Source organism: Bombina bombina, chromosome 9 (genome assembly GCF_027579735.1).
Source record: "Bombina bombina isolate aBomBom1 chromosome 9, aBomBom1.pri, whole genome shotgun sequence".
Taxonomy (NCBI): Eukaryota; Metazoa; Chordata; class Amphibia; order Anura; family Bombinatoridae; genus Bombina; species Bombina bombina.
Window position 1 is genome coordinate 190,900,963 of NC_069507.1, and position 27,917 is coordinate 190,928,879.

Consider the following 27,917-nt stretch of genomic DNA (forward strand, 5'->3'; position numbering starts at 1 on the left):
TGACTTCAAAACACAGATCAATATCTTACAACAAAGATTTTATGATAGAGGTTATTCTGAACAAGAACTAGAAGGGGCTATCTATAGAGCATCTATAAAAGATAGAAGTTCACTCTTAAAATACAAAGATAAAACCCTAACTACCACTACTGCCAACAGCAATATATATGATGTAGCCCTCATTACAGATTACAGTGAGAATCACTTAGTATTAAGGAAGATTATTAACAAACACTGGCACATAATCAAAAAGGACCCATTAATAGGAGACTTACTCGCCTTTAAACCTAAGATCATATTCAGAAAGGCAAAGAACCTGAGACAAATTCTGGCACCCAGTGAATTCAAAAAAGAGGGTACAACTATGATTGACAGAGATTTACTTTCCTGTGTCATCTATGCAGAGCCTGCAAATACAGCACCAAAAGCAGATCAGTAACAGGAGAGAATCTCAATATTAAAAATATAATTAGATGTTCACAGAAAGGTGTTGTTTATCTTATAAAATGTTCATGTAATCTATTTTATTTTGGTGAGACTACTAGGATGTTACGAGACAGAATAAGAGAACACCTCTGTAATATTAAAAAGGGAAATCTCGATACTCATCTATAAAAACATTTTAGGGATATCCACAATAATAATTTACAACATTTTAAATTCTGGGGAATTTGCATAGTTAGAGGTGACTGGAGAAGAGCGATTTTGAAGGTAAACTCCTAAAAAAGGAATCTGAGTTAATATATAAATTTGACACCCTCTATCCAAAAGGTCTTAACTCCGAGTTAGATCTGTCTCCCTTTTTAGGAGTTTAGACTCCTCTTTTAGTATTTTTAACCCTTAATATTATCTTATATTTATATAGAATGTAATGCAGTGGAGATGTGGCTATCACATATACCTTTATCCATTCCCTAATATGTCAATAAGGTTTAACGTATGCATAGATATATGAACTTGTATTTACATTAAATGTAAATTAAATTTGATTAATTTAATAGTTCTTGCTTTTATTTCCATTATGTATGTTTATCAAGTCGTCACTTTTAGTCTTAAACTTGCAGAATACCACCATTCTTGCAGTATACCATCCTTGCATGTTTTTATATTTTTTTCATTTTTATAATTTTTTCATTTTTATATATATCTTTTTATTGAATTATCAAATCTATTTCATAAAGAAGAATTACCCCTTTTCTTTTATCTTCAAATACTAATTTATTGCTTAATGTAGTGCTTGGTTCCATCTTACGTTCTCAGAAAGATTCAAGATAAATCATGTTTTGAATATACTTATCCCATTAAAAGATTTCCACCTTTAGAGTCAATTAAGAAAGAAAATTTGACCTATGGAGATGCAGCAGCAGATTTTTAAACCTTGTTCCAGGAGCAACTGTCATCTTGATAAAGCCCTACATTGGGTGAAACGCGTAGAAGGAAGGAAGTTGTTCATTGCCCGCTCGTGTCATACGCTAAGTGCGGGTCTTCACAGGCGAAGTCACTTCTGCTGCTGCCGGGCTGTTTGTTCTGAGAGGCGTTAGGAGCGGCGGTCTTTCAGTGAGACGCTGACATCAGACATCATCATAAGCGGTTAGTGTGATAGTTAAGTTACGAACTGAGGTTGTCATATCACAGTTGGATCCACCGCTATTACTTTTTCACAAGGTGAGCTATATCACACAGATTACAGCAGCCTAAGAATATTCTGGCAAGGCGCCTCGGATTGCTGTCATCTGATTATATCTTGGCTCACAAACAATAGACTGCTTTAATTATTCACATATAAGTGTTTCTATACACTCTCGCTATAAGGTGGAACATTAATTATTGTTCAAGCAGTACATTTACTTTTGTTTAGCAACAGAGTTGTAATCTACACAAGTTAAAATAACGAAAAAGTATCAACCATCATTCAGTCATTATATCATCCAATCCTTACATCAACTTTATCTCGACATTAACTTTATTAATTTTATGGACATTACTAGTGCTTCCATATTATGAATATTTAGCATTAATTTGATGTATTTTGTGATTTCAATGTTTTTAAACAAAGGTTTTTGACCACAATATATTTTTTCTTTTTTCTTTTCCATTTTTATATACATTTTTTCTATGGATGGTATTCTAGCAAGTAATTAAGTATACTATATTATTCACATTTAATAATTTCTTTTTTAACATGTATTATCTATGTTATATATAAGTTATATTCATGAATTTGCATTAGGGAGACGTCCCTTATATATTTATTGTGCTTTATTGTAGTAAAATCTTTTAAATTTCCTCACTTTGTTGATTCATTTTTTACTATAGTATATAGTATTTGCAGATTAAGTGTGTTGATTATCCTGGCTATTAGCGCCCTCTCATCCCCCTTTTTTGTTTTCTGTCTGTTGTTCTGACCATTTGGAGAGGTGGTCAGGGAGTGGCTTGGAAAATCATTAGACTTTTTAAGCGCTGTATAATTTTTTGTTCTTATTCAAAAGCATCTTACTCAGAACTTTATAACTATTCTTTGCTACAAGTTGTCATAGCTGAAATATCCTCCTCCATATATGTTAATATATTCAGAACTCTGCATCTATTTGTTCAGTTAAAAGCTTTCATGTGATTCTCCATTATATGCACAAACAGTAATTAATGCCTTAAACTTGCAACTTGTCTATCACCTGTGCTGCTCTGCTTATTACTGACATACTGCTCTATATAATATTATGTACTGTGAACCTGCAACAAACCTTAGTTTGCATCTATGAGTCAATCTTCTACCAGTTTACTCTGAAGCCTGAACATTCCACATTGCTATATTTTTTTCTCATTGAATCCTGCAGCTACTCCTATTAACTAACTATAAGTCACAGTGTAGCCAGAATAAATTGTATACATATGTTGCACACTCCATGAATTCTACAATAACTTCTAGCAACTATGAATCACAGAATATAATCTATCCACGTCCAGGATACTCTTCCCCGGGTCAGGGGTCGGTGTCTCCAAATCCCTACCACTGCCCCGAGGGTCTGTGCCCTGAGCGCATGTACACCGGAACATGACAGATGTCTGTGTCAGATGTAATCAGGCAAATCCAGATTGGATTAATTTATTTTGGTATTGTCCCAAGTTGAAGTGGTTCTGGAGCAAAAACATAATTTGTGCTTATCTGATAAATTTATTTCTCTTGTGATGTATCGAGTCCACGGATTCATCCTTACTTGTGGGATATTCTCCATCCCTACAGGAAGTGGCAGAGAGAGCACCCACAGCAGAGCTGTCTATATAGCTCCCCCCTTAGCTCCACCCCCCAGTCATTCGACCGAAGGCTAGGAAGAAAAAGGAGAAACCATAGGGTGCAGTGGTGACTGAAAGTTTAAAAAATAAAAATATATATGCCTGTCGTAATAAACAGGGCGGGCCGTGGACTCGATACATCACAAGAGAAATAAATTTATCAGGTAAGCATAAATTATGTTTTCTCTTGTAAGATGTATCGAGTCCACGGATTCATCCTTACTTGTGGGATACCAATACCAAAGCTTTAGGACACGGATGAAGGGAGGGACAAGACAGGGACCTTAAACGGAAGGCACCACTGCTTGTAGAACCTTTCTCCCAAAAATAGCCTCCGAAGAAGCAAAAGTATAAAATTTGTAAAATTTGTAAAAAGTATGAAGCGAGGACCAAGTCGCCGCCTTACAAATCGGTTCAACAGAAGCCTCATTTTTAAAAGCCCATGTGGAAGCCCCAGCTCTAGTAGAATGAGCAGTAATTCTTTCAGGAGGCTTCTGTCCAGCAGTCTCATAGGCCAAACGGATGATGCTTTTCAGCCAAAAGGAAAGAGAGGTAGCCGTAGCCTTTTGGCCTCTCCGCTTACCAGAATAAACAACAAACAATGAAGATGTTTGACGGAAATCTTTGGTTGCTTGTAAGTAGAACTTTAAAGCACGAACCACATCAAGATTGTGCAACAGACGTTCCTTCTTTGATGAAGGATTAGAACACAGAGAAGGAACAACAATCTCTTGATTGACATTCTTATTAGAAACAACCTTAGGAAGAAAACCAGGTTTGGTACGCAAAACCACCTTATCTGAATGGAAAATAAGATAAGGGGAATCACACTGTAAAGCAGATAGCTCAGAAACTCTTTGAGCCGAAGAGATAGCAACTAAGAACAAAACTTTCCAAGATAGAAATTTAATATCTATGGAATGCATAGGTTCAAACGGAACCCCTTGAAGAACTCTAAGGACTAAGTTTAGGCTCCAAGGCGGAGCAGCAGGCTTAAATACAGGCTTAATTCTGACCAAAGCCTTACTAAAAGTTTGAACGTCTGGGACATCTGCCAGACGTTTGTGTAGTAGAATAGACAAAGCAGATATTTGTCCTTTTAGAGAACTAGCTGATAATCCCTTCTCCAAACCCTCTTGGAGAAAAGACAATATTCTAGGAATCCTAATCTTACTCCACGAGTAACCTTTGGATTCACACCAATAAAGATATTTGCGCCAAATCTTATGATAGATCTTCCTGGTGACAGGCTTTCTAGCCTGAATCAGTGTATCAATGACTGACTCAGAGAACCCACGCTTTGATAGAACTAGGCGTTCAATCTCCAAGCAGTCAGACGCAGAGAAACTAGATTTGGATGTGAGAACGAACCTTGGATTAGAAGGTCCCGCCTCATTGGCAGGGTCCACGGTGGAATCGAGGACATGCCCACTAGGTCTGCATACCAAGTCCTGCGTGGCGACGCAGGTGCTATCAGAATCACCGAAGCTCTCTCCTGCTTGATTCTGGCAACCAGACGTGGAAGGAGAGGAAACGGTGGAAATACGCAGGCCAGATTGAAGGACCAAGGTACTGCTAGAGCATCTATCAGTACCTCCTTGGGATCCCGGGACCTGGACCCGTAACGAGGAATTTTGGCATTCTGACGCTACGCCATCAGATCCAATTCTGGTGTACCCCACAGCTGAATCAGCTGAGCAAATTTCACTAAGTGTCCCATACACAGAGAGCTGAGGACACCCACAGCGGGATACGACTCCCAACATAAGGGTGATAGGCATTGTTGAAGCCACGCAGCCACTCTAGAAGGCCTTAAGGCCATAGGGACAATTTCCACTAAGTCCAAAGACTAAGTAACGATGAGAAAACAGAAAACTCTGTTTAGGAATGCTAGCTCTCCCCAGAATCAAAAGACAGATAAGAAAACAGGAGATTTACCTAGGTTCAAGCCCACAACCTCCTGCTTCAGGTGCGGTGGAGCCAACCACTACGCCACATCTCTCTTAAAAACTGGGTAGAGAAGCTAACAGAAGTTTCCAAGATCATCAGGATCCACTTCCCTGACACCCCTAGAGCTTGAGGACTAAAGAAGGAGCCTGTATCCTAGGCCGCAAATCTGCAGGGGGCGGCAGTGCAGAAGCAGTTCTGGTGAACCCACAAAAAACGCTAAGTAGGGGCGACAAAGGAAAAAGGGGAGACAATCTATCTGTAAATCTCCCAAAAATATGGGAGCAGACGAGATCCCGGAAGTAGAATAACCAAAAGGCTATAGCTTCCAGAAACAGATGACCCGTAACCAACCACATGGAAGGGGACAAAAAAGGCCCATCAACCTCAACCAGAAGGAAGAGAGACCGTCATCCAGGAAAACAGATTCCAAGAGGAGAACCTCAAAACAGCAGACGAGGAAAATCGACCAGATTGATCCCTAGTAGGCTCTGGACCCTCGCCCACGAGGAACAGGACAGTAAGGACTAAGTACAATCCCCTGATGCCCCACCCAAAGGCAGAACGAGAACCAGCCTGACTTTTGGGAATTAAGACTTCCTCTACCATCAGCCGGTTACATCTGTACCACCTGGATGATATAGACCGTAAGGAACAGAGAGAGCGCCCTATCAGGACCAGCCTGCTACGTAGGGCATTCAAAACTGACCTAGGACACAGAAAATTCAAGACCCCGAGAGGAATCGAAAAGGATCTAGAAACATAACAAAGTACTAACACCTTAACATGTGACTTCCGCGGAAATGCCCAAGCGACCACAAAATCGCCAGTATCCGCTAATTCCAGAGAAGAAATATTTCCCAACGGAGAAATAATCACAGACAAGAGCTTCTTAAAAATAAATAAAATACATCCTAACTGGATCAAATAAAAAGAGGGCAGCACCCACAGGTGAATGCCCAAGAAGAGTGGGTACACCAACGGGACCAGCCAATCAGAGACCCCAATTCTTCCAAAGCTCAGAACTGGAATAAGATACTCAAAAAGAAAGAAAATTGGAGACGACCAGGAGCGTAACTTCATCCCCACACGTCTAACCCAGCTTTCCGTCTGGAACAGAAGACTGAGGATCCCTCAACCTATTAGTACTGGGATCCTCCAGCACCGCCAAAACATGCCGCAGCAGGACACAAAGGCGTGCCAGTCTATAATGAAAAGCAAAACTTACCTCCGCTGGGGCAATTGATGACCCAACCACAAGGGTTGGGCCCCTGAAGCTTCAGAAGCAACCGCTTCCCCAGATTGCTGATCTGACCCAGACGATCCCACGCCTGATGAGCCTTGGTTAGCATAACACGGACAGTATCTCAGCAACACCTCCTCTGAAAGATTTAAATGCGCCAGGGCCAGAGATATGGCCATGCAGAACAGTGCAGTAACCCCTGGAGGAAACAAGTCGCCTTCCGGAGAAGGGGTAACGGCATTAGGGACACCTGCTTGCGTAGCCAAAGAAGGTTCTAGGTGTCAGGGTTTTTTCCCTGTTGTTTGCCATGTGCTGCTGGCAGCCACTTTACTCAACTCTCTTCCTGACTATGGTGCATTGTGGGGGATGCTGCTCATTTCCTACACTTCCTTTTATGGCCAGACTGGTGTGCATCATCCATGTGAGACAGGATGCAGTCTCAGAATTGTGATGTCATCACTTATTATTTAAAGGGCCTCTGTTCAGTATGCTTTGCCTTTGCGTTGTCTCAGACCTGTTTGTGAGAATTCCTGTGTATTACCTGGCTGCCTGACGTCCTTCCTGGTTCCTGATCCCTGGCTTGTTTCTGACTCTGCCTTTTTCCTTGTTCCTGATTCCGGCTCGTCTGACTATTTGCTTTGGCTCCTGACTCGGCTCGTCTGACTACCAGCTCTGATTTTTGACTCCTGGCTTGTTATTTTACTTGTGGACTTTTTATTATTTTTTCCTATTAATAAAGGTGAGATTATTTTTGCACTTCTCGTCTCAGTCTGATTCCTGGCACCCTGACACTAGGGGATGCACTGCACGGGACATAGGATCCCCAGGGGCGGATGGCTCGGCAGACTCTAAGTTCCCTGTATCGGGAGAAGAGAGCACTCTAAAGCGGCATTCGGAACATAACTGATGGGCATGGATTACCCGGGCCATTTCATACTCTTCACAAGAAGTAGAATCTTAATCAGAGACATCCGTCTCCATAAAATCAGAATCCTCCATAACTTGTATATATAAATTATGGATAGAAAAATAAAAACTGGCACTTGACACCCCCAATTGCTGGGGCACTCACCACCCCGAGACCCAGACAGCTAGCGAAACAGACTCTCTCCGTCGCCACGCGGTCAGGAATACGGAAATGGAGCACAGAAGCGTGACCACGCCTCGTCACAAGGTGCACTGTGCAGTCCTTAGAAAAGTGCGCCAAGGCCTACAAGGGTTGAGCAGCCTGACAAGAAAAGGTTGCTTTGTTTCCGATCTAGCTATGAGCCCAAGCAACACTACACATTAGCAGACAGAATCACATAACAAACATGATTAAAGTCCCCCCTGTTCAATAACCCCCCTCAGGAGATATTACCCCTTGACTCCTTATAAAGATAAAGGAGTCCCACTGAGACCCTGACTTCTTCGTTTACATTACTTATTCACATCATCGAAGTAAAATGAAACGATGTTATCGGAATCAACGCAGTGGAACAGGAACACAGCCCTTCAAGTGTGACAGATAGTAGCCTCGCTTCAGACATGGACTTGAGAGAAGAAAGCAGGCAGCGAAACTCATCAAGCTGATTGCTAAGGAGCTGTTAACATGAGTCGGGATGGTTTCGCAGAAAGACTCTCCCTGCATCTCCGGACTCTAACATTCATCCATGCTCTCACTGAGAGGCTGACAGGATTACTTAAAACTCCAGTCCCATTTCGAAGAATGTTTGTTAGAGTATATTTCACTGTCTGCTGAAGAGAAGTTGCCTGCACCAGAAGGTCATCTAGATATGTTGCTACTGAGATGCCCTGAGCCCACACCATCATCGGTAAGGCCCCCAGAACTTTGTTAAATATCCTGGGGGCTTTGGTAACGGGAGCACAACAAATTGGTAATACCTGTTTAAGGAAAACCTCAGGATTTTTAGATGGTCCTTGTGCATAGGAATATGCAAATAAGCATATTTTAGGGTAATGGTAAACATAAATCGATTCTCCTGCACCAAAGGAAAAATAGTGAGCATAGACTTCATCTTCAAGGTAGGAAATTCACGAATTTGTTCAGCGTTTTGAGATCCAGAATAGGCCGGAATGTACTCTCTTTCTTTAAAAGTATGAAGAGGTTGGAGTAGAATACCTGGCTCTGTCCTGTGGTGGGAACTGGACAATAACCAATTTGACACAATCTCGAGGAACTTGAGACAGGACAAATCTCCCACAGGGAGGTCTGAATAAAAAACTGATTGATACTCCTGAAAAATAAATTCCAACTCCTAAGGGTCTGCCCAAAATTGCTCATACTGCATAAATAAGTTGTGTAGTGTGTGTACATGTGAATCGTATTAACTTGTTCATGCTAATAGCCGGTGGGCTATGAATGTGTAATGTACTTATCTGTCAGCATCTTTGTCTACTGCTTACCTCAGCTGCAGATAACTGCATTCAGTGAATGGGCTCATACAAGGCAGTGCAAGCACAGTGCAAAGGATCTCACATGGAGCATTACACTGTAGACCGGGATTGTCAGATAAATCTGTATTTTACCTGGGAAGCCTGTGTCTTCTTCACACTTTGAGAAGTCTTCTCACTGCCTGTCTGAAACTCTTGTCTTCCTCTCTGTCCTTCGTGGCAAGCTGAGGGGGAAATTTGGTCTCAGGCCAGTTAGAGAACCTCTATTAAAACATGTAGATCAGCACTTCAGAATTCACCTCACTCCATCTTGGAGGTAAAGATTTGACTGAGGGATTCTGTGAGAGTGGGAAATATTAAAGCTCTGGTATGTAGTGGGGAAGTTTTGCCTCCTCCTAGTGAAATGGAGTGTTATCCCACATGTTATGATCTTGTTGACTCTCACCATCTTTTGAACAAAATACATTTCTAATAACTGCTAAGTACTTCTGTTTCTTGGACTTATGACATGACTCCTCCAATTCCACAACATGCCCCTCATGTGCTGATCTTAGTGTAACAAAGCAGTTACTTGATCCTTATTACTTAAAGGGACATTGAACTTAAAGGGATAGTCTACTCAAAATTAAACTTGCATGATTCAAATAGAGCATGCAATTTTAAGCAACTTTCAAATTTATCCCTATTATCCAATTTTCTTCGTTCTCTTGGTATCTTTATTTGAAAAAGCAACAATGTAAGTTTACAGGCTGGCCCATGGGTAGCGCCTGCTGATTGGTGTCTACATTTAGAAACCAATGAGCAAACGCTACCCAGGTGCTAAACCAAAAATAGGCCGGCTCCAAAACGTAAATTTTTGCTTTTTCAAATAAAGATAACAAGAGAACAAATAAATTGTTAATAGGAGTAAATTAGAAAGTTACTTAAAAAATGCATGCTCTATCTGAATCATGAAAGTTTAATTTTGACTAGACTATCCCTTTAAGTTTAATTTTGACTTTACTGTCCCTTTAAGTAATAAGGATCAAATAACTGCACTAAACAAGTTCCTAGTGCTAGCTATTGTAATGGTGGCCAAGGCTTATAATAGAAAATTATCCACTATAAATAGGCTGACAGTTCTAGGTGTGTATAGCCCATATTTAGCATTCATGTCTAGATGTATTTGAAAAGGCATAAAGACTAATACAAATACTGGATTCAAAGCTATAAGCACTGGTGTAGAATCAGAAAATGCACTAATTCATTAAATGTATCTAAAGTTGTGGCAGCCCAAAGTTAGAAACAGCTTCACAAAACGAAAGCCACAAACATAAAAATTTATTTGAGACAAAAGTAAGAATGATAATAATAATTACAGTTTTAGGCAAGTCAATGACAACACAACCACCAGTCAAAAAAAAAATGTTTTTTTTCTAATATTCAAATTTTTTGTTAGATTATCCAAAAAAAATTATATTAAAAACAAATGTTTAGCATTTCACTCAATATTACAATTCTTGTTCTTTAAGGTCAGGCCTAGAGTTTGTCCTGAAGGGTTTTTTTTATTGTATGGGCTTTTGTGCAATGGGTCATTTGTCCATTGTAGCTTCTGTCTTGTGGACCTTTGTTCTTTTTACCACCAGCTACCATTGGCAGAGCACTTACTTCAGATAGCAAGCTTTTAATTGTGACAGGCTATATAATATGAAACTGGAATCAATAGATGACACATGTTGGAAGTATGAGAACTGCTATAAACTACAGGCATCTGGTCAAACCTTTCTCAATGAATGTAGAAAAGGCAAATAAGGTCATGATTGCTAAATGCATGCATACTTTCTCCCTTTTTTTCCATTCTATACAAGGCTTGTGAATGTCTCCTACATAACTTCTATAGTGAGGAAAAAGTATACATTTTATATAATATTTTAGTTTATCCATTTAGGTCCTCAAATCCACACTAACCAAATGTTATAAACTGCCAGACGACACTAATTAATTTTTGAGAAGTAATTCATTACCTAATATTCTTTTACTTTTGAAAAAACATAATTTATGCTTACCTGATAAATTTATTTCTCTTGTAGTGTGTTCAGTCCACGGGTCATCCATTACTTATGGGATATATTCTCCTTCCCAACAGGAAGTTGCAAGAGGATCACCCAAGCAGAGCTGCTATATAGCTCCTCCCCTCACATGTCATATCCAGTCATTCGACCGAAACAAGACGAGAAAGGAGAAACTATAGGGTGCAGTGGTGACTGGAGTTATAATTTAGAATTTAGAACCTGCCTCAAAAAGACAGGGCGGCCCGTGGACTGAACACACTACAAATTTATCAGGTAAGCATAAATTATGTTTTCTCTTGTTAAGTGTGTTCAGTCCACGGGTCATCCATTACTTATGGGATACCAATACCAAAGCTAAAGTACACGGATGAAGGGAGGGACAAGGCAGGAACATTAAACAGAAGGAACCACTGCCTGTAGAACCTTTCTCCCAAAAACAGCCTCCGAAGAAGCAAAAGTGTAAAATTTGTAAAATTTGGAAAAAGTATGAAGTGAAGACCAAGTTGCAGCCTTGCAAATCTGTTCAACAGAGGCCTCATTTTTAAAGGCCCAAGTGGAAGCCACAGCTCTAGTGGATTGAGCTGTAATTCTTTCAGGAGGCTGCTGTCCAGCAGTCTCATAGGCTAAACGTATTATGCTACGAAGCCAAAAAGAGAGAGAGGTAGCCGAAGCCTTTTGACCTCTCCTCTGTCCAGAGTAAACAACAAACTGGGAAGAAGTTTGTCGAAAATCTTTAGTTGCCTGTAAGTAGAACTTCAGGGCACGGACCATGTCTAGATTATGCAAAAGACGTTCCTTCTTTGAAGAAGGATTAGGACACAATGATGGAACAACAATCTCTTGATTGATATTCCTGTTAGAAACAACCTTAGGCAAAAACCCAGGTTTAGTACGCAGGACTACCTTGTCTGAATGAAAGATCAGATAAGGAGAATCACAATGTAAGGCAGATAACTCCGAGACTCTTCGAGCCGAGGAAATAGCCATCAAAAACAGAACTTTCCAAGATAAAAGCTTAATATCAATGGAATGAAGGGGTTCAAACGGAACACCCTGAAGAACTTTAAGAACCAAGTTTAAGCTCCACGGAGGAGCAACAGCCTTAAACACAGGCTTAATCCTAGCCAAAGCCTGACAAAAAGCCTGGACGTCTGGATTCCCTGCCAGATGCTTGTGTAAAAGAATAGACAGAGCAGAAATCTGTCCCTTTAGTGAACTAGCGGATAAGCCCTTTTCTAAACCCTCTTGTAGAAAAGCCAATATCCTAGGAATCCTAACCTTACTCCATGAGTAACTCTTGGATTCACACCAATGTAAATATTTACGCCATATCTTATGGTAAATTTTTCTGGTAACAGGTTTCCGAGCCTGTATCAATGTATCAATAACCGAATCCGAAAACCCACGCTTTGATAGAATCAAGCGTTCAATCTCCAAGCAGTCAGCCTCAGAGAAATTAGGTTTGGATGGTTGAAAGGACCCTGAATTAGAAGGTCCTGCCTCAGAGGTAGAGACCATGGTGGACAGGACGACATGTCCACTAGGTCTGCATACCAGGTCCTGCGTGGCCACGCAGGCGCTATCAGAATCACCGATGCTCTCTCCTGTTTGATCCTGGCAAGCAGTCGAGGTAGCAACGGAAAAGGTGGAAACACATAAGCTATGTTGAAAACCCAAGGGGCTACAAGTGCATCTACCAGCACCGCTCCTGAGTCCCTGGACCTGGATCCGTAACGAGGAAGCTTGGCGTTCTGGTGAGATGCCATAAGATCCAGATCCAGTTTGCCCCAACGACGAATCAGTTGAGCAAATACCTCCGGGTGTAGTTCCCACTCCCCCGGATGAAAAGTCTGGCGACTTAGAAAATCCGCTTCCACTGCAGATAAGGCTTAAACATTATTTCAGTATTAACAGTATTTTCTCAGTCAAATTCTAGTCCCTAGAAAATAACTCAACTGCGCATACATTTATCAGCCTGATACCAGTCGCTACTACTGCATTTAAGGCTGTACTTACATCATATGGGTAACAGCAGTATTTTCTTAGTCAATTCCATTCCCAGAAAATAATGTACTGCACATACCTCATTTGCGGGGGACCCCGCATGCTATTCCCCTCTTTCTGAAGTTACCCTACTCCTCAGAATGTCGAGAACAGCCAGCGGATCTTAGTTACGTCTGCTAAGATCACAGAAAAACGCAGGCAGATTCTTCTACAAATACTGCCTGAGATACAAAAAACGGCACACTCCGGTGTCATTTTAAAATAACAAACTTTTGATTGAAGAATAATTAAGTATAAACTCCAACTCCTCTCGCGACCTCCTTCTTTGTTGAGAGTTGCAAGAGAATGACTGGGTATGACATGTGAGGGGAGGAGCTATATAGCAGCTCTGCTTGGGTGATCCTCTTGCAACTTCCTGTTGGGAAGGAGAATATATCCCATAAGTAATGGATGACCCGTGGACTGAACACACTTAACAAGAGAAATAAAATGCTATTATAATTTGTAATACCCTTTTTTAACTCTTCAAACAAGAACCCAAAAACTGTCAAGTTCCCAATGTAGCATACTCAACAAATGTACATATATTTATTCTGAGTTGTATTTCTGGTACATACCAAAATTGCTTTGTCTGTCATGTACTATAGTGGTTATGGTATCCTCTTTTGGCGACTCTGAGTTTTTGTGGCATTTTGAGACTTTGGCAGAATCACTGTCATTGAAAACTTCAATTTCAGGAGACTGGGGCGATGTGTCCATTCGACTGGCAGCTAGTGCGTTTTGATACTGTTGTCGTGTAATCTAGAGAAGAAAAAATACTTAGCATGTCTTTTTACTAAAAAAAGAATTCTTTAGATTAGAATCCACATTTAGTCAATTTAACAGTACCCATTCAGCTCTGCAAAAAAGGATCTTAAATCCTTAAATTCTACATTTATTTGTTGAGTTGTAGGGTCAAGTAGAGTATTTTATTAAAAAGTCACTAGACAGTATAACAATTTCATAAAATACATGCACATCCTCTACAGGTGAAATTGTTGCAACTGTAAATATATACTGGATGTGAGAAAACTGTTATGCATCAGAGACACACTTACAAATTAATTGCTCCCTATATAATAAAAATGCAACTTCATATAGTTTTGCAAAGAATGATACAACTTCATTGTTTATTTGACAAAGAGACCCACATATGTTTATAATCTGCATTCTATAAATATAACTCTTTCTACATATAACTCTATATATAACTCTGTCTCTATATATCTATATATCTATATATATATATAAATATATATATATACACTCACATATACATACTTATATGCTTCAATTTATATCATAATCGTATAGTTACAGCACCACTGTCCCTAGGTGCTGAAATTCATTCTTCTACTTGTGAGTTACTGGGCAAATGCAATATTTCTGGCTAAGCGCCCTACAATATCTGTACCTAAAGCACTTAGGGCTTGATTACAAGTGAAGTGCAAACGGTTTTGCTCTAGCGCAATCATGTTTTTGTGAGCCATTTTAATTGCGCAGATATTACAAAGGGAGCAAAATCGGGACTGTGCTAGCACAATCGCCTTTAATGCTTCAATCCTTACCGTGATCTCAAAGCTCTGGTTAACTGTTTTCTGAAACAAAAAAGTTTCACAAAACACTTCAAAAAAACATTACAAAGTACAGTAACACTCATATTAACACTGTCTAATAAAAATAATTAAAAAACAATATTGTACAAAAAAGTTATAAGGGCTCAAAGATTGGAGATCTCTGGTGTTAAAAAAAAATGGCAGGCAAAGGGCTTTAACATTGAGACACATACATATACATTGCTAAAGATGTATTTGCATGTGTGTGTATATATATATATATATATATATATATATACACACACACAGTATCTCACAAAAGTGAGTACACCCCTCACATTTTTGTAAATATTTTATTAAATCTTTTCATGTGACAACACTGAAGAAATGACACTTTGCTACAATGTAAAGTAGTGAGTGTACAGTCTGTATAACAGTGTAAATTTGCTGTCCCCTTAAAATAACAACACACAGCCATTAATGTCTAAACTGTTGGCAACAAAAGTGAGTAAGATAGCAGAAAAGAGTATATAATGGAGGACGCTTAAGCTTAAGGTGTACAAATGTAACTCAATAATATCATAGAGTAGATAATAAAAAAACGTCGCTATGCCAAATTTATTAAAACAAGTTAAAACAATAAAAATAATGACCGTAAATCTATGTAGAAATCGGACGTCTCCGATAATTAGAGGGCTAAAACAGTAAATAGATGGGTGATTACCACCATAAGGAGAGAAAATCTCTGATATAGGTTATAACCGGATTCAGATAAATTATAGGGGCCCCCAGTAGTGAGTCACTAGAAACTTGATCCTAATTGCTGGTAATAGCTGGATATGTATTACCTTTCCTTCCGAGTGCTGTCTCTGACTCTAACGGCTTCCAAACTCTCACCTCCGTAAAGGCGCGTGTGTGACCGATGACGTCACAGAACGTGGGCGCTATCTCCAAACAGTGGATCCTATTGGTCAGGACCGTTCTTGTATCGGAGGAATAGCAGCCGCTATATTGTAGAAAAGAACAACAATGAAGTATCCGCTCTTAGTGCAATTTGCACGCAGGATAAAATGGCAATATCGGCTGGATGTAGATGCCTTGCAGCAGTATTTTTAGTGGGTTCAGGATCTTCCGTTACTGGCTTAGACTCTGTATTCAAAGCTTAATGTCCAAAACACATCAGGGACAGTCTTTGCCTCAGTGTGGTAGTGGTGTTCTTCTTAGGAATAAAAAAATAATAGTACAACAAAGGAGAGCTGTAACTCTATCATCAACGCGTTTCTCCCTCTTGCAGGGCTTTTTCAAGATGAGTCTGCTGTGGTCACAGCCTTCCTTTATACAACAAACCAGATTTCTTGTTGGTCAAGCTGAATCAATTAGTAGAGCATATGATTTCTATGCAAATGGGGTAGTGTTGGCAACTTTGTATAGCCCTCATTAATACTGTAAAAAGTGACAGTTTAGATCAAAAGGTGAGCAGCTTAGTGTAGCCCTGATTAGTGCTATAACAAGTGAAAGTTTAAATCAAAGAGTACAAAAAATAAGTAAGCTAGTTTCCACAGACAGAGTAACATTGTTTCTCAATATTGTGTAGCAGCTAACGACATTGAAGGAATTCATAAGTATTTACCGGACCTTATGTGATGATGTAAAATGTACAGATTTATCTGACATGTATTACTAGAAGCAGGAAACTGCAAATGGATACTATTAACTGACTTTATCCGCTGGAGTGTATATCTTAGACATTAATATATATACAAATGACATGATGTTATCAATCTTATGGGCAACTTTGTATAGCCATCGTTACTACTAAAAATGACAGTTTACACCAAAAAACATACATTTGTAAGTGAGTGTAGTTTTAATGGATAGAATAACATTGCTTCTTAATGTTACATAGCAGCTACCAACCTTAAAGGAATCGTGATGCGTTTACCAAACGTGTGAGAATTAAAGTGGTGCAGATTTACCAAGCATATAATACTAGAAATAGTGATGCAAATAGATAGTGAATAGCGGATCTTATCCGCTAAAATGTCTAACTAAATCGAAAGAAGAATAGAATAGAGAATATATAAAGATAGTTTCAGTAAGTGATGTGTTAATCTAGTACAAACGGTGAAATGTCTAACTCTGAGTTTAGACCAGCTGGGTATAGTGTGTCATACTTGTATATGTATTCAGCTTCTTTAATGCGTAGAACTTTGTCTATATCCCCTCCCCTCCAGTTACATTTTTCATGTTTTATTCCCCAATAAACTTAAGTGCTCCTCCATATACACTCTTTTCTGCTATCTTGCTCTTTCCCTATTGCAAGGGACTATAGGGTTGGGGGAGTTTGGTGTTTCTCCTGCGCACACGTCTTCTCATATGTTTAACAAAAGTGAGTACACCTCTAAATGGAAATGTCCAAATTGGGCCCAATAAGCCATTTTCCCTCCCCGGTGTCATGTGACTCGTTAGTGTTTTTAAGACAGATTCACCAAGCGCCAGCTGAAAATGACCCTTAGCTGAGATAAATTGACCCCTAGTGGTCAAAAAATGGAAACAGAATGGCGCCAACGAAAGAAAGCAGGGTCTTAAATATACCAAAAACTTTTTACCAAAGACTTCACAAATGTATTTTACTGTATTTATTACAACACATTAAAAACAATAATAAACAATGTACTTTCCAACAATGTTCATATGTGTTTTATGATATAATGAAAACCAGTATTAATGGAGCCCAATATTGTACTTAAACAATATTGATAGCTAAAATTGACAAATAATAAAAAAATAATAAAAAACCATTGTTTAAAAAATCATTGTTTAAAAAATCACAGTCCTCAGGATAATCAGGATATTAAAATCAGAATTCGATTTAAAAGTAAGTTAGTGTCTCAGGTGTGAATGGGGATCAGGTGTGTTAAATTTGTTGTTATCGCTCTCACACTCTCTCATACTGGTCACTGGAAGTTCAACATGGCACCTCATGGCAAAGAACTCTCTGAGGATCTGAAAAAAAAACAACTGCTGCTCTACATAAAGATGGCCTAGGGTATAAGAAGATTGCCAAGACCCTGAAACTGAGCCTCAGCACGATGGGCAAAACCATACAGTGGTTTCACAGGACAGGTTCCACTCAGAACAGGCCCTGCCATGGTCGACAAAAGAAGTTTAGTGCACGTGCTCAGTACCATATCCAGAGGTTGTCTTCGGGAAATAGACGTATGAGTGCTGCCAGCATTGCTGCAGAGGTTACAGGGGTGGGGGGGTCAGCCTGTCAGTGCTCAGACCATACGCTGCACACTGCATCAAATTGTTCTACATGGCTCTTCTAAAGATGATGCACAAGAAAGCCCGCAAACAGTTTGCTGAAGACAAGCAGACTAAGGACATGGATTACTGGAACCATGTCCTGTGGTCCGATGAGACCAAGATAAACTTATTTGGTTCAGATGGTGTCAAGCGTGTGTGGCGGCATCCAGGTGAGGAGTACAAAGACAAGTGTGTCTTGCCTACAGTCAAGCATGGTGATGGGAGTGTCATGATCTGGGCCTGCATGATTGCTGCAAGCATGTCTCCAGACCTAAACCCTATTGAGCATCTGTGGGGCATCCTCAAACGGAAGGTGGGGGAGCGCAAGGTCTCTAACATCCACCAGCTCCGTGATGTTGCCATGGAGGAGTGGAAGAGGACTCTAGTGGCAACCTGTGAAGCTCTGGTGAACTCCATGCCCAAGAGGGTTAAGGCAGTACTCGAAAATATTGGTGGCCACACAAAATATTGACACTTTGGGCCCAATTTGGACATTTCCACTTAGGGGTGTACTCACTTTTGTTGCCAACGGTTTACACATTAATGGCTGTGTGTTGAGTTATTTTGAGGGGACAGCAAATTTACACTGTTATACAGGCTGTTCACTCACTACTTTACATTGTAACAAAGTGTCATTTCTTCAGTGTTGTCACATGAGAAGATTTAATAAAACATTTACAAAAATGTGAGGGGTGTACTCACTTTTGTGAGATACTGTATATATGTTTATATATGTGTACATATACAGTATATTAATGTATTTATATGTATTTATAGTCATATATATACATATAAACATTAATATATATGTACACACATATAGATAAGTGCATTATAGCCCTTTGCCATTATGCAGATAAAAACATGATAAAACATATTTATGCAATATTCATATTTAATAAAGATTTTAACTGTAAATATTTGACATTTGCTAATGCGAATATGCTATGTTGTTTGCGCAATGGGTGTTTTTGATTTTTTTCCAACTCCCCCCCCCCCATTTACTTCTATGGGGAATTGCTTTAGGTTAAAGCTAGCGCAAAATAAATCCTGGCAGAGTTTTGGCTTACACAAATATAATAAGAATACTGCGTCACTTGTAATTAAGCCTATAGTATTTTCACTGCTTATTACAAACAATACTTTTGCTTGTCATGAGCAGCAAAATTGATAATCCACATTAAAATACCATAATGCTAGAAAGGTAGAGAGATTGATGGGAAAATAATTTGAAGCTGAATGCTGGTTTATAAGAAATAGGAATGTAAGGTTATAATCACATTGTGAAATTACTTCCTCCCTCTTTTTTTTAGAAGCTAAACAGCTCCTGGAAAATATATACAGGTTTAAAGAGACTTGACAACAGAGATTGCTTAGGCTTCCAGCAGTATGGATGTAGATCTACTTTATGGCTATGACGTAGGTCGATATATAGTGTGTCCCCACCCTACCCCATTTCAGCCCTTTCCTGTGTCACTGTCTGTAACGATCTGGCAATCTGCCTTCATATGGTAATGGAGCAACAATTGTGCTCCGTTGCCATATGAAGGCAAATGCTGGAAGCCCAGGAACAGCAAGTCTCGGTTGTCACTTGACAACCGAGACTGCTTAGGCTTCCAGCAGTATGGATGTAGATCCACTTTATGGCTATGTACCGCATTATGTATGTCTACGTCCATTTGGCCCAAGGAGTTAAGTGTCGTCTATAGAAATTGAAAAGAAGCATTTAGTAATAGTCATTTGCTTTACTCCTGAGCTAATGAGTTTTGCAATAAATGTTTTACTTTCAAACTAATACCACAAAGCGGCAGAATAAATGTGTTCCCAAAATTAGCTCTCTATGCAAAAGATATTTTTAATAGATTTGTTACTTAACCCCTTGAGTGCTAACGATGGCTCAGAGCCGTCGCTAGCACTCTCCCACCTTGAGGGAGATCTGTGGGATCCCACCCGCTCATACCCCGGCGATCGGGCCTGTATAGTGACAGGCATCGCCGGGGCTTCACGTTTTGCATGGTGACGTCACGCGCAATGACATGATGACGTCACCGCGCAACTTTATTAAAAAATTACAATACAAAATATAGGGAAAGGGGGCATGCTGCTTAGACACCTGTATCTCAGGCATCTAAGCAGCTACAGACCCCCAAGACCCACCATTGGAAAGGTAATCGGTGTAAGTCTTGGTGATATGGATTTTTTTTTTTTTACAAAAGTTAAAAAAAATAAATAAAAAAAACAAACTTAAAGGACCAGTCAACACTGTAGATTTGCATCAACAAATGCAAGATAACAAGACAATGCAACAGCGCTTAGTCTGAACTTCACATGAGTAGTAGATTTTTTTTGACAATTTTAAAAGTTATGTCTTTTTCCATTCCCCCTGTACCATGTGACAGCCATTAGCCAATCACAAATGCATACACGTACCATGTGACAGCTATCAGCCATTCACAAATGCATACACACTTATTCTTGCACATGCTCAGTAGGAGCTGGTGACTCAAAAGTTTAAATAGAAAAAGACTGTGCACATTGAGTGTCCCTTTAAATCACCTTAGCAACCAGGTGGGAAAGTGCTTAGCACTCAAAAGGTTAAAGGGATATAAAATCCACAATTTTCTTTCATCATTCAAAAACAGTTTAAATAATTTCAATTTACTTCTATTATCCAACTTTCTTCATTGTCTTGGTATCCTTCAGAGTGTGCACAAGTCTAGAGCACTACATGGCAGCGGTTTTGCAAAAATACTTCAAACGGTGACATACTTTGTGAAACCACTGCTGCCATCTAGTGCTCAAAAGTGTATAACATCTGCTGCTCTTTCATGCATGTCACTTTAACCCACGACAAAAATCATTCTATAATCCCTTTTTATATCTACTAAATGTCAATTTTTTTTCATTCCCTATTTTAAAATAAAAATGATCAATATAAAAACAAACATTGTTGGCTATCTATAGCATTAATATAAAAAAGAGAGACAGAAAAAGGGGCATAGTATGGCACACTAGTGGGGAGATAGTCTATTCAATAAGTAAATGTGTGGAATGTAGTGATTAAAACTTAGCTTTTAATTCAGGTATCATATAAAAGAAAGGTGGATTTATCCACCACTAAAATTAAACGGTTAAAAACGTGTCAAATACAATTGACACACAAACTCCTCTCAGGAATCGGTACAGTGATCAGTCCTTACCGATTGCCAGTCCCACTAGCAAATTACTATTAGACTGTTCTATAAAGACTCAAAAACATATGTCAATATACGTAAAATAGATGGTCACTGTTATAGCAGATCAAGATAGGTTATCATATATAAGAGGTAGTACCACGTAGTGCGTCCTGCACAAGAGGGTGGTCTCTTAAAATTACAATTATCATAGGATCAATACAAAGATAGTCTGACTAATAAGGTGAAATACCTAATTGTGTATAGGGGTTAACAGTGCCATATTAACACTGAAATACCGCTAGCATAAACGTTATAAATCAAATAAGTCAGATATCCTAAGGATAAGCGGTTATGAAATAGTAACAGTGATCTGAAGCTAGCAAGTTAGCTCAATTAAGTAAGAAATTGGTACCGTAGTTAGTACTCGTTAAGTGAAAAACTATTACCGTAGTAAGTACACAGTCTGGCCCAGATGTATATACAAATGGGCTGTAGCTAAGCCAAGTATACTTTAAAATCAATACCCAAATACCCGAGTCTATTAGCGAAGTCTATAGTAGAAATGGTGCCTTAGAGGCCAACAATTTAAGCTAGAAATGGGAACTTGGCAGAGAGGAGCAGTGCGTTTCGCAACTGCTTTTTCAGAAGCACCTCTAAAAAAAAAGCAGTTGCGAAAATCACATTTTATTGATAATTAAAAGAGTGCTGAAGTCCCATTCTTTTACGCATAGACTTTTATATCTATAGTGTCTATCTTTTTCAGTTAAAGAAATATAGTAATATTGGGTCTGCACCACTATACGAATAGTATTTTATATATAATAATCAAGGTACATATTTATTGTGTTGAGCTTGCTTATCATTTATAATTAAAAGGGACAGTCTAATTGAAAATTGTCATTGTTTAAAAATATAATCCCTTTATTACCCATTCTCCAGTTTGCAAAATCGACACTGTTATTTACCCTTACCTTGTACGTTGTGCAGTCGTTAAGGGGTAAGCTCAGTCTTGTTGACAGCGGCAAAGCTGCCCTAGTACTGTATGCCTCACTTCCGGAGTCACGCAGATATAGCATGGTCTTCCTGACATCGGCAAGACCTGTGCTATTTCCGAAACCACATAAGATATGTCAACCTTAAGGGGTAAATATACTTTTTACTTCAATAATTACCTGTATTTAAGCCACTGCAGACTGACCCTTATCTCAGTGCTTTTTACAAACTTGCATTTTAGCCAATCACTGTTTGTTCTTGTATAACTATTATCATTCTTCACGGGAGTGAGCACAATGATATCCATATGACACATATGAACTAACACTGTCTAGCTGTTTTGCAAGATTAAAGGGACACTGTAGCCAAAAAATGTATTTTGTGATTCAGATAGAGCATGCAATTTTAAGCAACTTTCTAATTTACTCCTATTATCAAATTGTCTTCATTTTCTTGTTATGTTTATTTGAAAAGCAAGAATGTAAGTTTAGATGCCGGCCCATTTTAGGTGAACAACCTGGGTTGTCCTTGCTGATTGGATAGCACCTTAAAACAAGTGCTGTCCATGGTTCTGAACGCACAATTTGCTGGCTCCTTAGCTGAGATGCCTTCTTTTCAAATAAAGATTGCAAGAGAATGAAGAAAAATTGTTAATAGAAGTAAATTAGAAAGTTGCTTACAATTACATGCTCTATCTGAATCATGAAATAATTTTTTTGGCTACAGTGTCCCTTTAAGTTTAATTGTAATGCTAGACTTTTTTATTTTCTGTAACTTTAGCTTAATTTAAACTTAGTTTTTTTATTTTTAAAGTAATGTTAGGTTTTGTATTTTAATTGTAATTTAGGATTAGTTAAATTTATGTAATGGGGTTAATTTAGGGGGTGTTAGGTTAGGGGGCTTAGTGATTAGATAATTGCGATGTGGGTTATTCATGGTTTAGGGATTAATAGATTTATTAGGGTAATTGCGATGTGGGTTATTGGCGGATTAGGGGTTAATATTTTAAATAGCTAGATTGCGTTGTGGGGGATGGCAGATTAGGGGTTAATAGTTTAAATAGACACTTTGCGATGTGGGGACATTGCGGATTAGGTGTTAATAGATAGTTTGTGTTGTGGGGCCATTGCGGAATAGGGTTTAATAGTTTAAACAGACACTTTGCGATATGGGGGTTGGTGGATTAGGGGTTAATGGTTTTAATAGCTAGTTTGCGTTGTGGGGCATGGCGGATTAGGGGTTAATACATTTCTTATAAATTGCGATGTGGGGGGATGGTGGATAGAGGGGTTTGATGTGTCAGGTTATATTTTAATGGGAAAAAGGTCTCCAAGAGCACCTTTTTCCTGTTTTACACCTAGTTGAGCTGGGTGTTATTTTTGTATCGGCAGCCTCCAACAGTGTGGTAACGGTTTGCGCTGGCATTAGAAACCGGGTATTAGTTAAAGATTATCAGCTTCCTATACTTTGTATGGGACACGATAATGTTTTCGCTAGCCGGAGTCCGGTTGCCGAAATTGAGTTATAACGGGCCATTGGAAGCAGTCGATAAACGATATTGCTTCCGACAGCATATTTATCGGTTTGCGACTGCACGCAAACGGAATTACGGCTCAATGGAAGCAAGCCCATAGTCGTTTATTCCTGAGCTCATATGCCAGATGCAGTGAAAGATTTTGAAACATCCAGTGTAGTGTACAACAAGAATAGGCGGACAAAAAATCAGTATACTCGCTGCCCTTGATAGAATCTAATACATATTTTCAGGCTATATTACATCAACTCTGAGCAAAACAATTTATTTGGCATTATTTTATTTAAGACAAAGCAGTAAAATAACATAAGTATAAATAATCCACTTTAAGTGGTGTTCAGGAGGAAAAGTTATCTGATAGAAAAATCTGAAAATCACTGTGCAGAACAACTTATTTAGCCTTCTTTAAGACAATGAAGTGAAAAAAACAACCTAAGTATTAATAGCCCATTTAAAGCAATCAGGTTCAGAAGAGTCTGTAAAACTAGATTAAATATAAAATTTAAAGGTACAAGAAACTTGAAGACTAGAAAAAAATATTAATTAAAGTTGAAATAATGATACAAAATACACTATATAGCCAAATGTATGTGGGCACCCTTACTAATTATTGACTTCAGGGTTTAGCCACACCACAGCCATGAAATCTCCCTAGAAAAACGTTGACAGTACAATGGATTGTACTGAAGAGCTCAGTTACTTTAAACTTGGCACTGTCATAGAATGGCACCTGACCCAGTCAACTGTAAGTGCTACTATTGTGAAGTGGAACTGTCTAGAAGCAACAACAGCCCAGTCACAAATTGGTAGACTACACAAACAAAATGCCTCTGGAAGCAACAGGAGCAGTGAGTGGAACGAGGTGAGATGATAGAAACCTAGGGTAACAGGTTCAAGAGAAATGTGAAGATGCAGTTTTTTACAGAAAGGGTGGTTGATTCATGGAATAAACTTCCAATAGAGGTGGTAAACATAAGGACAGTTAAAGAATTAAAGAACCACTAAACACAGTAGAATTGCAAACCAATAAATGCATAATAAAAAGACAACGCCAAAGCACTTAGTTTGACATTAATACAATGAGTATTAGATTTGTTTTTCTGACAAATTTCAGTTAGTGACATTTTCCTTTCTAATGCAACATGTGACAGTCATCAACCAATCACAAAATGCATATACGTATATCCTGTGAATAATTCACATACTCGGTAGGAGATGGTGCCTCAAAAAATGTCCATATAAAAAGATGTTGTTTAAAAGTATGTGAATCATGAAAGTTTAATTTTGACTTGACTGTTTCTTTAAAATGCCTAAGAGACACATAAGGCTATCCTAAAATATAAGTAAATTTATGCTGCGCAAGTAATATGGGTAGACTAGATGGGTCTTTCGGTTCTTACCTACTGTCAAATTCTATGTTTCTATGCCACATCAGCACTACATGCCAAACAGCTCTATACAAGCCTCACATAAAAATGGGCAATGACAAGCGTCAGCTGTGCTGTAAAGCATGCCTCCACTGGCCTGCACAGAGCCCTGACCTCAACTCCATTAAAAACATTTGGGGAAAAATGGAGCATGGTTTGTTAGTCATCCAACATCAGTGCCTGACATCACAAATGCTCTTTTGGCTGAGCTGGCATAAATTCCCACAGACACACTTCAAAATCTTTGAATGGTCAGGTGTCCGTATAAGGAAAGAAAATGTATGCTTACCTGATAAATGTATTTCTTTTTTAAGACACGATGAGTCCACGGATCATCTCAATTACTAATGGGATTCAATACCCAAGCTAGAGTACACAGATGATACGGGAGGGACAAGACAGGGAACCTAAACGGAAGGCACCACTGCTTGAAGAACCCTTTCTCCCAAAAACGACCTCAGCCGAGGCAAAAGTGTCAAATTTGTAAAACCTCGAAAAAGAATGAAGAGAAAACCAAGTTGCAGGCTTGCAAATCAATTCCACAGAAGCTTCATTTTTGAATACCCATGAGGAAGCAACAGCCCTCATGGAATGAGCCGTAAATCTCTGGAGACTGCTGTCCAGCAGTTTCATATGCAAAACGTAAGATACTCTTCAGCCAAAAAGAAAGAGAAGTAGCCATAGCTTTCTGTCCCTTGCGTTTTCCTGAGAAAACCACAAACAAAGAAGAAGACTGACGACAGTCCCTACTCGCCTGCAGGTAAAACTTTAAAGCACGGACCACGTCCCAATTGAGCAGAAGTCTTTCCTTCTGAAAAAAAGCATTAGGACACAAGGAAATAACAACAATCTCCTGATTAATGTTCCGATCAGAAACAACCTTAGGAAGAAATCCTAATTTAAAACTATCTTATTTGAATGGAAATAAGATAAGGAGACTCATACTGTAATGCCGAGAGCTCTGACACTCTCCGAGCATAAGAAATAGCAACAAGAAATAAAACTTTCCAAGATAACAACCTAATATCTAAAGGAAAGAATAGGCTCAAACGGAGCCCCTTGAAGAACTCTGAGAAGTAAATTCAGACTACATGGATGAGTAACTGGATTGAACACAGGCCTGCTCCTGGCCAAGGCCTGACAAAATGATTGTACATCTGGAACATCTACCAGACGTTTGTGTAACAAAAAAGAGAAAGACAGAGTTTCTACCCTTTAGGGAACTTGACTATAAACCTTACTTGTAGAAAAGACAAAATTCTAGGAATCCTATCTACTCCATGAGTAGCCCATGGATTCACACCAATAGAGATATTTACGCCATATCTTATGATAAATTTGACTAGTGACAGGCTTACGAGCCTGAATCATGGTCACAATGACCGATTTAGAAAATCCCCGCTTGGATAATATTAAGTGTTCAATCTCCAAGCAGTCAGTTTCAGATAAACCAGATTTAGGTGAAGGAGGGGCCCTTGAATTAGAAGGTCTTCCTCAATGGAAGTCTCCAAGGTGGCAGAGATGACATGTCCACCAGATCTGCACACCAAATGCTACGAGGCTAGGTCGGTGCTATGAGGATCACCGAAGCCCTCTCCTGCTTGATTCGAGCAATAACCCGAGGAAGAAAAGTAAAAGGAGGAAAAAGCTGGAGAACACTTCTGGATGGAGTTCTCGCCTGGATGAAAGGTCTGCCTGCTCAGGAAATCCACCTCCCAGTTGTTCCACCCCTGGGATGTGGATCGCCAACAGGGCAGCGAGAATGGGCCTCCGCCCACTGAATTATTTTGGATACCACTGTCAACGCTAAGGAACTCCTCGCTCCTCCCTGATGATTGATGTAAGCCACTGACGTCATTTTGATCGACTGGAACCTGATAAACTGTAACAAGGCTAACTGAGGCCAGGCCAGAAGAACATTGTAAATCGCTCTCAGCTCCAGAATGTTTATAGGAAGAACAGACTCTGGCTGAATCCAAACCCCCTGAGCCCTTAGGGAGCACCAGACTGCTCCCCACGTTAGAAGGCTGGCGTCTGTCGTCCCAATCACCCAACATGGTCTGCGAAAGCAGGTTCCCTTGGAGAGATGATCAAGAGACAACCACCATTGAAGAGAATCCTTTGTCTCCTGCTCCAGTAGTATTTGAAGAGACAAATCTGTATAATCTCCGATCCATCGCCTGAGCATGCCTAAATGCAGAGGTCAGAGATGGGACAGAGCAAACGGGATGATGACCATTGTCTCCACTATCAGCCCTATTACCTCCATGCACTGAGGCACTGAAGGCAGATGAGTGGACTGAATGACAAGACAAGTATCGATAATCTTTTATTTCCTGACATCCTGTCTGAAAAATCATCATTGATATGTAATCTATTATGTTTCCCATAAACTTACCCTTGTGCATGGGACTAAGGAACTCTTTTCCAAATTTACCACCCGTGAAATCGCCGGAAGGATAACACCATGTCCGTGTGAAATCTTGCTTGCTGTAAGGATGACAGGACACCACTGCAATGCCCCGAAACCGAAGCACCGCCCACAGTGATCCCAGAGTCTTTGTGAAAACTCTGAGAGCTGTTGAAGAAACTGAAAAGAAGAGCCACGAACTGTAAGCGTTTGTCTTAAAACGGAGACGATTCATGAGAATGGCACATGAAGGTACGCGTCCTCTAAATCCACTGTTGTCATAAATTGACCCTCTTGGATCAAGAGAAGAATGGAAAGAATAGCTTCCATCCTGAAGAGCGGTATACCAAGAAATTTGTTTAGACTCTAAAAAGTGGTCAGAAGGTTCCCTCTTTTTTGGGGACCACAAACCAATTGGGATACAAAACCCAGACCCTGTACCTGTATTGGAACTGGAACAATCACTCCCAGGTCTGAGAGGTCTCCTACGCAATGTAAGAACACCTCTCCTTTTGTCTGATCTGCAGATAATCCTAAAAGCAG

General features: G+C 39.4%; 1 protein-coding gene across 1 annotated transcript in view; it reads right to left on the bottom strand.

Moving 5' to 3' along the window:
- The window catches only part of CNNM1 (cyclin and CBS domain divalent metal cation transport mediator 1), a 421,587-nt gene that overhangs the window by 74,438 nt on the left and 319,232 nt on the right, over positions 1-27,917 (bottom strand). The window contains exon 9 of the mRNA XM_053692543.1: positions 13,548-13,731. Coding sequence (XP_053548518.1) covers positions 13,548-13,731 — 184 coding nt within the window. The remainder of the gene's footprint in view (positions 1-13,547; positions 13,732-27,917) is intronic.